This window comes from Curcuma longa, unplaced genomic scaffold (genome assembly GCF_044706935.1).
Source record: "Curcuma longa cultivar G26 ecotype Majalengka, Jawa Barat unplaced genomic scaffold, ITB_CL_G26_1.1 contig_23125, whole genome shotgun sequence".
NCBI lineage: Eukaryota > Viridiplantae > Streptophyta > Magnoliopsida > Zingiberales > Zingiberaceae > Curcuma > Curcuma longa.
In genome coordinates this window covers 12704-25003 of record NW_027432085.1, presented here as the reverse complement: position 1 = coordinate 25003, position 12300 = coordinate 12704, and the positions used below count along the sequence as shown (strand labels likewise).

Here is a 12300-nt window from a genome sequence, read left to right as displayed (position 1 = left end):
ATCTTCTTTCCTTTTTGTTTTACATGGATATTTATTTTGATCAAGTCCCATAACATGATTCTTAATTTTGAATAAGGCACATTATGTTTTTTACTTTCTAATTGATTTGAATTGCTTGTTTTTTCTGTCAAGGTCCTTGATGAGGCTGATAGGTTACTCAACTTGGAATTTGAGAAAGCTATTGATGATATCTTGAAGGTTATTCCTTCTGAAAGGAATACATTTCTATTTTCAGCTACGATGACCAAAAAGGTTGGTAGAAGTTTCTTGTATTCTGCATATTGATGATGTTTTACTATCTCTTGGGGTTTCAATATTTCTGCATTGCTTTGCGGATGTTAATATGTATGTGGTAAAAGCGATGGGTAGACTTAGCTAAAACACAATCTGCCATTATGAGAAGACTGTGTGAATGTGGTTATTTCAATCAAGTCCTGCATGCATCTTCTCTTGTTGCTGAACTTTTGTATTCAATATTTTTACCCAAGACTTGTTGAAAGATAAAGAGTACAAATTATTCAAACCGGTGTTGTGTTATTGCTTCTGTAGGTCAGTAAACTTCAACGAGCTTGTTTAAGGCATCCTGTGAAGGTCTGTTTAACACCCATCTTGCCTCTAATTTTCCTCTTTTTATATCTTAGCATTTTCTTGGTTTTCTTTTGCTCTGATCATCACAGATCTAGGTTGTGTCAATTGTTTGTTGATTACAGATAGAAGCTGATACTAAATATTCCACGGTGGATACCCTTAATCAACAGTATTGCTTTATTCCTGCAAAGCATAAGGTTGCAAATCTTTCCTCAATTGTTCTGTCTTTTCGTAGATTCAGAATGAGTTTGCTCGTACATCTTATTAGTTTCACTTTTTAGAAATTCAATAGTTGAGAATAGTTTAAGTTAAATGCAGTGGTATTTCACGTTGTTTTGATACATGAATTCTATTATTAAAAGGCTACTATTTCTGTGGAAATGCCTTTTAAGCATCTCCTTCTTGTATTCATGACAATTTAGTTCTAGTTTAATTTTTGTTAAGATTGTAACAGTTTCTAGGCTGGCAATTGCAACTTAAGATCTGATCCATTGTTATAAAGACATTTTATTTGACTACGTTGAGTCTGTTGAAGCAATTTTGTTAGAATATCTTGTTTGTTTTTGGTTAAAGTATTTGACTATATCAAGTTCAAGTCCTATATGTGATTATCATTTTTATTTAATTTTTCTGTATTACCTTTAACACCCTCTGCACAAACCTCATTTGCCTTTTGTGCAAGAATTCAAAGACACTACTTTTGCCATAAGCAAATCAGTGTGTGCAATCACCGTTCCTCCTTTGCTAACAGACCACACTAACAACTTCTAGTCACCAACATAAATGATATTATGGCAATTGGCAATCTACCGTACTTGCTACAGGTGAAGGTAAGCCCGAGATGCACAATCCCTGGTTGACTCTCTTCCTTGGACACCCTTCATTTATTGATGGCAATGATCCCACCTCAAGATTGGTTGCAACTTCTCACCACCACTTGAAGACCTGCCAGTAGTGCTACTTCAGGTCCACCTCAAGTTGATGCCACTTTCTTTTGACCTCTTCTATAGATCTTTGACAGCCTTCCTTTACATGATCTTGAAGACTAGCATAAGCATTCCACACACATTTTTAACATCTTTCTCAATGTTGACCAAACCTCAGCGATGCCTAGTTGATGACCTCATTGACAAAGAAGAGTCGGTAGGAAATTGAAGGGACAAAGAGGAAGAAGAAACACAAGGATGTTTTGGTCTTTTTTTCTATCAAATTACCTAATCATTATCAATTTCCTGTCTTGTCAACTATTTTGTTTGTAGATTGCAAGATTTTAAAGAAATTAGTTATTTACTTCTCATTTATAATCTCACTTCGGTAATTAATGTTTCTCTTTTTTCTTTTTCAATATTTTATCTTTATTGAAGTAAAATGGTCAAAATTTTACTCTTTTTCTTTCCCTATTTCTCCAGTAATCATTGGTTACCACACTTCAAAAACTGGATTAATTTTTTTTATGTTGTGGTATATGCTTTCTCTTTGTCAAGTAGATGTCAAAACTGATCTTTTTTACTTCTTCGACATTTCACTTAGAGTAACACCAGGTTTTTACTCGTTACCTCTCCTGATATTTTCCAAAGTCTAATTCTCTAGTTGATATTTGTAAATATATCTTTTTTCATTTGAAATTTTTAGACATTTTTACTGTATTTGGAAGCTTCAGATTTTTTGATTATCTTTAGTTTGAAGGGAATTAATGAAGAAGATGATAGTTTCAAGTTCCAATGAAGTTGACTTTAACATCACATCATTACAATCTTTTTCTATTTAGTTTGATAGGTTAGACACTGATGGATATCTAATGCTCCGTTTTTAGGGGTGTGCTAGAATATAGTTAATTTACATGTGTATTTGTTTGTTAGTTGTTATTTTGAAGTCGTAAATATTATTTGGATATACTCCACTTTTTTCCTTATTGAATTGTTTTTCTTTGTAACTGGTTTAGTTGGCTATTATCATCCATATGCCATATAAATTTGTTCAATTAGTGATAGTTACTCTCGTTTGGCAGGCAACTAACTTGTAGTTCTATTAAATTCAGGATTGCTATCTTGTCTACATTCTTAATGAGAAGCAGAATTGTACAACAATGGTATTCACTCGAACCTGTGAATCAACTCGGCTTCTGTCCCTACTTCTTCGAAATATAGGGATGAGAGCAATCCCTATTAGTGGTCAAATGAGTCAGGTAAAAGCAATCTTGATAAACTTCTTTTGACTCAAAGTTGTTGAATTGCCTTGTCATAGCCTTCAGACCTGGCTTGCTATTTGAATTATTACTAAATTGTCGTAGGAATTCTTTACCATACATTTCCTGCAGAAACTCACAAGTGACTTTGTTCTGGTAAATTAATATGACAGGACAAGAGGTTGGGGGCTCTAAACAGATTCAAAGCGGGTGACTGTAACATCCTGATATGCACAGATGTGGCTAGCAGGGGCCTTGATATTCCTTCAGTTGATATGGTTATCAATTATAATATACCAACAAATTCTAAGGTTCATGACTTTTCCATATGTTCAATATGGCCTAAAATCTTTTTATTTATAGGTTTAGGCAAATTTTGATGTCTTTGCTAAAAGCGACTCTCAAGTGTTTCCATTTTGATGTCTTCATATTCATTGCCTCAAGTTCAACATATTATTGTTAAACTCAAAGTGGAGTAATTGATTTGCGGTAGTAGTATAAACTCGACGCAGGGCAAATGGTTAGCCCATCATATGGATCTCTTTTAAGTATACACGTCATGGATCTAAGGCTCATAGTATCAAGGACAGATAATGACACATGCCAACATTGTACACTTGAACACGCACACTGAGTCTGGACGGGAGAAAAGGAAGATGAAATCCAGTTTGCGAATGGCACAATCCCCACCTCAGGCACTAACCCTACCTTGAAAGTCCTCTCCAATGACCTCTACTAAGCAGGTAGTACTGCCTGGAATTTGGCCAATGCCAGGTTCAGTTTAGGCGAACTCTCTTGATGTTCTCTCCACCTTGGGTCCGGACCTACACAAGGACTGGACTAACCCCCTGTGAGTAGGCCAACATATCTGCTGGATCTTGACCTTAACCCGTATAAATTTTTCTGTACTTTTGATGCTTCAATCATCCCTGCAATAGTGTGAGATATGCTGTTGAAGTAGTTTTTTGCACTTCTCTTCTTGTAACATCGTTATTGATATTCTCATATTTTTTTTCCTCTTTTGGGCATTTGATGAATTCAATTTGTTGATTCTTCTATATGTGACCCATATTTGATTCTCTAGTTGTATCCTTCTTTTATGGATTAACCTTTCTCCTTAAGAAATTGACCCACTGTTGATAATTCCTTTTGTTTACAGGCAACTATCAACAGGGAAATTCTCACCTTCACATTAAGAATTTCCTTTTATTTTAATTAAGCAATGACTTAAGTTACTTGGCTGAATTAATGCAGGACTATGTTCATCGTGTGGGCAGAACTGCACGTGCTGGGCGGTCTGGAATGGCCATATCATTAGTAAACCAGTATGAAGTGGCATGGTATATGCAGATAGAGCTGCTTATTGGTTGGTACCACCACCTATTACAGTCTTTGCTATGAATATCATGGTAAGATTGAGATAATATTTTTGGCAGGCAAAAAGCTACCAAAGTACCCAGCTGAGGAAGCTGAAGTTCTTGTGTTCTTTGAACGTGTTTCAGATGCCAAGAGGATTGCTCTTGCAGTATGATAGTTTTTTTTTAATGTTTTGTATTGTTGCTTTAACTTTTATTTCCTGCATTATATATGTTATAGCTTGGGAAATTTGATTGGTCTTAATCTTTCTGATTAAATAGAAAATTAAGGAAAGTAATGGCAATAAGAAGAGAAAGAAAGGAGGAGATGATGATGATGATGAAGCCGAGGAATATGCTATAAATCCCAAGAAAACATTCAAGAAATCAAAGAGACGATAATGAAGCAGATCCTGTCACGTGGGCTGTCTTCTTACCGTTTAGTGGAGAGCATATACTTGTTGAATTACATCAACTGAAGATGGAAAAATTTTTCTGTATGGATTTGAAGGGGAATTCATTCTATTTATCAGATTTTGCTAAATTGCAGTGTAGGTTTTCATGTTTAAACGATTTGCAGGTCCTAGCTTATGTACAGGACACTGTCTAATTAATTTTTGGTCATTTTTGATATGTTCTTGTAAAACTATTCTGTCTGTCTGTCTCTCTCTCTCTCTCCTGCCACACGAAACTAAAATGTTAATCGTGAGAGTGCAGTTGATTGCTTAGAAAATGCTATTATCTTTCATGGTCAAAACATATTTGGCTACTAATATTTGTGATTCACCCAGCCTGTTCTGATTATCATCTGTTGTGGCTACTAATTAACCTGGATCATATATAATAACTTTTAATCTTTCCGGAAGAATTCTGAAATTAGGTTGCTCTTTAGAGCAGAGGGAACTCTGTAAAACCAGCCATTTAGCATCCTCCAAATGAAGCATTTTGATGGAATCATTCATGTTGTTGAAGATGAAGATAATTCCATTCCACATCCTTCAAACAGGTGAACAATTGCAGCTTGTTCTAGTTTGGTAAAATGAGAAGACCCAAGGATGGATGTATGCTCTCTGGATCGGATCTAGATCCAAAGAACATACACAATCTTGGTCTACACTTTGGTCGGATGACTATAACTTTAGTTCGGCAAGATCATGAGACTAAATGAGGATACATAGTTTAATTAGAATGCAGACTATGTGAATTTACTGTATGAGATATGGAGACTTATTGAGAACAAGATTGAGACTTTTGAAGTGTTTAGAAACACTACAAATATGGTTGAAAAAATCATCTGAGGAGGAAAACCAAGGATATTCTTCTAGAAATGTTTTTATGAGTAGAACAATATTCATCAATTGATTATATCCTACTCACTTCAATCCAATTATGTTTCAAAAAGTAAGAACCGCAGACCAAGGAGATATGATAGATATTAAGTTTGAGATTATCCCAAAAATTATGTCCGGGGGAGGGGGAGGGGGAGGGGGAGTTGTCCTATATCGACAAGCTACAAGTGCCACTAGGCCAAAAGATAAAACTCTCAAAAAATGACTAGTGAGTTTGGAGCTTTTATTGTTCAATGAGTCAACTCTAGTTATAGGAGGAGTTTATCCATTAACAACATAAATTTTATCACCTTTGTCAAACGGAATAGTAGACTCCAAAATCTCTTAGTTGCTCGTTATATGATGAGAAACTGCAGTGACCCCTGAATATGATGAATGAATGACTATATAGTCCAAAATTTTATAGGGTTTGTCTTGCCAAGAGCCGGAGTATGAAGAACTTGGATGAGTTTTCGTGAGTTAGTAGTAGTTGAAGTAGAACTTGACTTATTAGGTGCAATCAGAGCATTCGTATCAAACAAAATTTTATCCTTCAGATGTAGCAACTCTCTTTAGTGCATTAGTACAGGATCTGCCGTTCCTGCTTTCTAGACTGCTCAATAAAACTAACTGGTGCTTCATGACTAGTGAATAAGGTAAGGTGAGGTGAGGTGAGGTAGGGAGGAATTGTCGCTCAACAAAGTAAATCTAAGATTTGTACTTTCATGTATATTTTCCTGTTCTAAAAGATCAGTTTCTCCACTAGATAAAACTTAACATTGGCTAATTTTGAACACTCCCGAATGCTCCTTGGTGCAGGATGCTTGTTTGCTTCTGAAATGTGATTGCAGAAGCTTATTCTTCAAACTGTAGGTTGTATCGGCAAGATTTCTCTACCTTTCATCTTCTTTTTCAGGGTAGAAACCAACAGAATATATGAATTTTTGCTGCCTAAGGTAGCCCTAGTTGTATTATATACCCAAAAAGATATTTGTGTTTTTTTTTCTCTCTCTCTCTCTATTTATTTATTTCTCTCTCTGTCCGCCCTACCTGGCCTTCTATGTGAAAAGCTCTCATGTCAATATATGAATACGGATGTTGTAGTTCAATTGGAAAAAAAAAGGGGAAAGATTAAATCAGACTGAATCAGAATTCATTTGCGGGACAAGTTAGAAATTTTGTAACTTGGAACTTTTCTGAATAGAAGAAAATCAACACTTGCTATTGAATTATAAGACAAGTTCACCAGATTACAAGTGACTCCTGTCCTGGTTCAAACTAATTCAGGAAACACACATCTCATACAATTCCATAATTTTTTTCAACCATTAAAACTGGTCATAATTCTATTAAAATGCAAACATCAGAAGTAGTATCTCCAGGTCATAGCAAGTTGTAGACATTTTAATAGCTTTTCTGCTAATCCGACTACATACCTACATCTTACGACCAGCTTACAATCAATTCACAACTGATAAGTAGCCAAAAATTCTAGTCTAGTAAAACAGAAAAGATGTTTACAATCAGTAGTCATGGACAAAAACTGAAGATTTAGCTTGTCAGGTCATTTAAGTTCATCTCCATGCGGATGAAACAACCAGAGTCCTATTCTTCCATCCAAGATAAAGTACACCATCTCGCTCTTCAAGCCGATAGTGTTCCGAGTAGTTCTGTAACAGTGTCTTGATGGTCGCATTGACCATAGGACTAAGAGGGCATGGTCTGAACCCTGCCATCATAAACCGAGACCTCCATTTCCCATAGAGCTCATGTCTCTCCACTCTTTCCTCCCCCTCACAAGCAATTATGTTAACTATGTCCCTTGCAATGCAATGCTGCTCTACATTGATTCTCTCTTTGCTGTCTCTCGCAACAGTGACATCTACTGACTCGAACATGGCAGTATAGTAGTCCAGGGTCTCGAGAAATCTAGGAAAAAATGGAGCAGTGTTTGTGTTGGATTCTTGTTCGACAAGTGTAACTATCTTCGGAGAGAAGCGCTTAACCATCCTTATAAGCCTGTCCCGGTGATTCCTTGTGCTCACACTCTCATCTGGCATGTGATGCAGCTGAAAAGGAAAGTTCACTGCCACTGCCTCCCCAGGTCGAATGCTGATAAACTCAGGTTCCACATCACAGCCTGAAATAGCAGCACCGTGGAATTCAAAGGGCACTTTGCAAGATGCAGCAAGTCGGGACAACCTCTGACCCACCAAATGTAAACCGCCACCACGTGCATAAGCAGAATTTGAGTCATCAACCCCGGTAATTCTAACACATGGTGGGCCACCAGGTCGTGCTGCAAGAGCTTGAATGAGTGTTACCCACTGGCTTCCCTGGGCAATCTGGAAATCAATAATGTGAATCATGTCTTCATCCTTTACAGCCTCAGCAATTGCCCCATTTGCAGACACGTAACCAAATTTGAAGTATGGACAGACCTCATAAAGAAGGTGCATGTAAGAGAGAAGATCTGAACTAGTGGGTTCTTTACACTTCAAAGATTTGTAAATGGAACTCCCTGAGGAAGCCAATCTAGCAATAAGGCCTTCAAGCAAGTATGCTCCCAATCGTTGCATTGGTTCCCCAGAAATTGAAACCATATGTTTTAGCTCTGAAATTAGCCATTCAACAGCAATCAGATCATTCTCTGCAACAGCTCTAGCACAGGCTATCAGAAGTTGTTTCAGGTCTCCTCTGGGAATTCCCATCGCCTGTTTCCACTTCTCTGGCTCCAGCGAGAGATGACCTACGTAGGTGTCCTCAAAGGTCTCAGCCATATCTGAATCAGGCCCCAGCATAGCAGCCTCTATCTCCTTCAACCTGTTTCTAAGATCCTTTGGGTCTTCAGTAATACAAGAAGCACTAATTGGAGATCCATAGATATTATCAGATTGAGAATCGTGCTGGGATAATGGGCTTCCACTGCTAGGTGTGCCATCAAGAGATGGAGAGTGGTGTCTAATGTAATTAGTGTTTGATAAAGAGGACTCCAGAGTACAGAACTGAACATGATTGATCTGTGACTGAGTGGTTTTTGGCTGAGATCTATCTTCAGAAGAGAAGGAATGCACAGATTGGTGATTTTGAGGCATAAATTGAGAGTCATTGTATCCGGAAGGCATGGAGTTTTGATACAGTGATTTCTGGCGTTTGTCAAAGGCTGCATAATTTGCGGACGCTCGCATCTTGAAGTATAACCACTATGTAGCTTGTAAAGAATCTAGCAAATCGGAATAAGACTAACTGAAATATCGTCCAAGAGAAGACTCCTTTGCATTTGCTCCACTACTTACATTATAACAAGAATTTATCTGAAAAAAGATACATCCATAGGGATGAGCATCAACTTATTCTTTCTGTTGTTCTAATAACTGAAGCAGCCATGCAACTAAAAGATATTTTAATGCGATAAATTCAATAGTCAGGAGAAATGTAGGATAAAGACACAAAATAACCAGTAAAATCATCACAACTTCCCTCAAACGAATTAGTACCACATATATAAGAAATCCACCGAAAAGAGGAGAGGATTACAAGGAGGATGTGAGAAGAATCAATAAGGTGAAATCCATAAAAAGGATCAACGAACATCCATCAACTTTTGAAGGCATCACTTTGCTTAATTTTTATAGTTTGACAAATGAGTTCCAAAAACATATTCTTTTTGGTTGTCCTAACATTTTTGCTTTTTTTTTGCAAATAAAAATGTGACACTTTACAATCATCATATTTGCTTAGCAATAAGTAAACTTTGTACCAAAAGCAAGCGATTGAACTTGCTAGAGAAAAGAACTGCTGTATAGAACAGTAGTTGTGTCTTTGACTCCAAGTCCAGGATCCATAGTAAGTTTCAACTAAAACACACATAAATTAGTAATCGTGTCACTTAGATGATTGATCCTACTTGAGGATAAGGTGCAAAAAAGCTAGAAGGAAGGAAGATTTGCATATTCACCATGAAAACCAGCAACTCCCTTGTACTATTAACCACGACAGACATAGTCAGAAAATGACAAAATAAAGTAGTAGAAAATGGAAGAAACACAAAGGCTGAAGCAAATGACAATTAAAAAAACAATTGCTCAAAGATCTCAAATGCATAATTCCATAATTCCACCCACATATTGGCATGCACATAACCATGATGAGAAAGAAAGAAAGAAACTCAAAACCAAATTAGTATTTCTTAAAATAAAAAAATTCCTAGAATCAAAAGAGACGTCGAGGCAAAGGGAAAACGATGGAGAGAAAATAACACTGCGTTATTTAGAGGCACCGCAGCTCCGCCCATGAGGGATTTCCAAATCAACGCCAAAAAGCAGTAGAAATCTCATGTAAAGCCCAACTCACCCTAGCCAACCCCCTTCCAAAAATCCCCACATACAAGAACCAAAAAATCATTTTTTCTTAGGAATAAAGGGGGGAAAAGGCTAGAAATCACAAAAAGTTCGAAATTTGGTCGACAAGAACATCCCACATCTCTGAAATACCCGAAGAATCCTCTGGCAATTAAGCATATAAAGTAGCTTAGGCGTCAACATACCTGGGTAGGATTTGAGATTCCAGTTGAATACACCCAAGAAAGAATTCAAAGCAGAAGTAGAAGCAGTAGCAGGAGACAGAGAAGAAAGAAGAAGAGACGCCTGGCTCCAATTTTCCACCTGCCGCGGTACCTGAGAACAAGTTGATGAAGGGATGGGAATTAATTTTATAAAGTAAATAAATAAATAAGATAATGGAAATGGGCACTCTGTGCAATTTGCTCCAACCCAATTTCTGAGCATAATTATTACAAACTGTTCAAAAGATTTTTTAAAAAGGAGAAGTTTAATAAATCAGAAATTCAATGGCCAACCCAATCCCGCGTCCCATCTCCTCTTTTGTGAGAAGGAAGTTCCCTGCTTTCTTCCTCCTCCGACAACACCATTTATGATTTGTACTTTCTGGTCAAGTTTGGAATTTTATTTTCATTGCAAATTGTACTTTTGGAATAATTTAAACTTAAATTTGTGGTGCAGAAACTACTGCGTAGTTTGAGATAAGGTTGGATTATGTGGAATAAAATTTGACCATGATGAAATATTTTTGATCCTGTATAAAAGAAAATAATTAGGGAAGAAAATCACAATCACAATTTTGTTCTTACAGCAATTATTTAAATTAAACTCTAAATAGTTTTTGGGATGTCCAAATTGAATCTCTCTCTCTCTCTCTCTCTCTCTCTCTCTCTCTCTCTTTGTTTTTTTTTTGATATTCTCATATTAAACCTCACCTTTCTCCAAAGAAAGGATTGATATAATACATATTATTTAGCATATGTTTTGGAAAAAAAATTGAAAGAGCTTAACTGTTAGTTAATTATCTTAAAGCTCCTATACATTTCGATAACTGTCAGGCATGACAAGTTGTGAATCAAATTGTTTGTATAAAATAACTTGACTACAGGTGCCAGTCTTCACAACCTATTCATAAACAATATCAATCTTGGGGGTAAAAGACTAATATGTAATGATATATAAAAAAAGATTGAATATAATAACTTGACTGATAGATTTTTGGCAAAACTTTGAGTATTTAAATATTGCAATAAGGATTGAATATAATAACTTTGAGTCTTTAGTTAGCATATACCACACAGTTTATTAGCATCATTTTGGCACAGGGTCTTTTGTTCAAGCTATTTAACAAAACAAGTAAACAACTCAAAATTGATGGAACGTGGTTAACTTTCAAGTTCATATATATTGTAATGACGTTTTTCACGTCATTGTGTGAGAATGATGGTAGAGACAATTTACAGTTTTGTTTGTTTGTATTTTTTATAGTTGAAAGAGATGAAAACAAAGAATTGATGATGAAAGCTCATGCGTATCAAAGTTATTATGAAAGAAAACTCGTTCGAGGAAGAAAAGGAAGAGGAGGAAGAGCTATAGGGATAGGGGTTCACGATGAAGCCTTCGTGAGTAGTAGCGGTTGTTGGAGGTTCGAGCTAAGACTCTTGATAGAATTATCAAGGGCCAATTTGAGTAGCCAACTTTGATATTGTTTTTAAATTAAAAAGAGAAGCAAAGGAATGTTATCCTGACGCCCTTTTTTTTTTTTTTTTTGACTTTAATACCTCAACTTTTACGCCACTCGATAAAGGAACTGCATTCTTATTTGGATAAAGTAGAAAATATGTTCTTGCCCTTTTTGCTTCCTTTTTCACATGTCACGGGTCACAGTCTCGTATAGTCAATGGATTTAGAAAATTAGGCTCGATCAATCAGTTCAAAGTCAAATTAGAATTTGTGAGGATTTCAATGCAATCTTACTTGAGTGCGACTACCCACTGGAAACCTTTCACAATCTGAAACTGTGATGTAGCACGCTGCCAGGTTCTCAATCTCAAAGTCCTTTCAGGTGAGCTAAAATGGTGGCAGATAACCGTGTGTGTGTGTGTGTGTGTGAGAGAGAGAGAGAGAGAGAGAGAGACGTGGGTGGTTAGCAGAATGAAAAATATTGATACAAATTGGTGGCAAAAAGAGTTATACGGAATAGGCAAAGAAAATAACTCAAAGTTAGTAGTAGAGGTTAGTCGAAGGTGGGTGTGGGTTATAAATATTATATTTATCAAATCCTTTGTTGGATAATATTTCATAATTTTATTAGAGATATTTATTAGAGTTACGGTAATTTACTGAATTAAAAATTATTAAAATTTAAATTCAAATTTATCTTTGTTAAGATAGCTTGAGCTCATAATCTCAAACTATCAAATTGAGTTGGTTAGGTTGTTCGTTGTTGGCCGAACATCGAGTGCTCCCAAGTGCCACAAGGTTCAATGAGTTTGAGTGCTTCT

At 36.3% G+C, this 12300-nt stretch overlaps 2 protein-coding genes across 3 annotated transcripts; one reads left to right on the top strand and one right to left on the bottom strand.

The window, feature by feature from the left end:
- Positions 1-132: 132 nt before the first annotated feature.
- On the top strand, positions 133-4792 carry LOC141818063 (DEAD-box ATP-dependent RNA helicase 10; the record flags this gene model as incomplete). Its single annotated transcript, XM_074705651.1, is given in 8 exon segments — positions 133-252; positions 550-591; positions 711-785; positions 2627-2773; positions 2947-3084; positions 4028-4139; positions 4210-4298; positions 4411-4792. Coding segments are annotated over 8 exon segments (843 nt in total), but the record flags the coding sequence as incomplete, so codon positions are not given.
- Positions 4793-6839: 2047 nt separating this feature from the next.
- Positions 6840-10122, bottom strand: LOC141818061 (scarecrow-like protein 21). 2 transcript variants are annotated; one of them, XM_074705649.1, is made up of 2 exons: positions 10003-10122; positions 6840-8770 (listed from the first exon to the last, which is right to left on the bottom strand). In XM_074705649.1, exon 2 carries the CDS (start codon positions 8642-8644, stop codon positions 7031-7033), a length of 1614 nt encoding a protein of 537 aa, XP_074561750.1. In that variant the 5' UTR covers positions 8645-8770; positions 10003-10122; the 3' UTR covers positions 6840-7030. The 2 variants fall into 2 exon arrangements, with proteins under 2 accessions (XP_074561750.1, XP_074561751.1); XM_074705650.1 differs by having other exon boundaries at positions 6840-8679.
- Positions 10123-12300: the final 2178 nt, after the last annotated feature.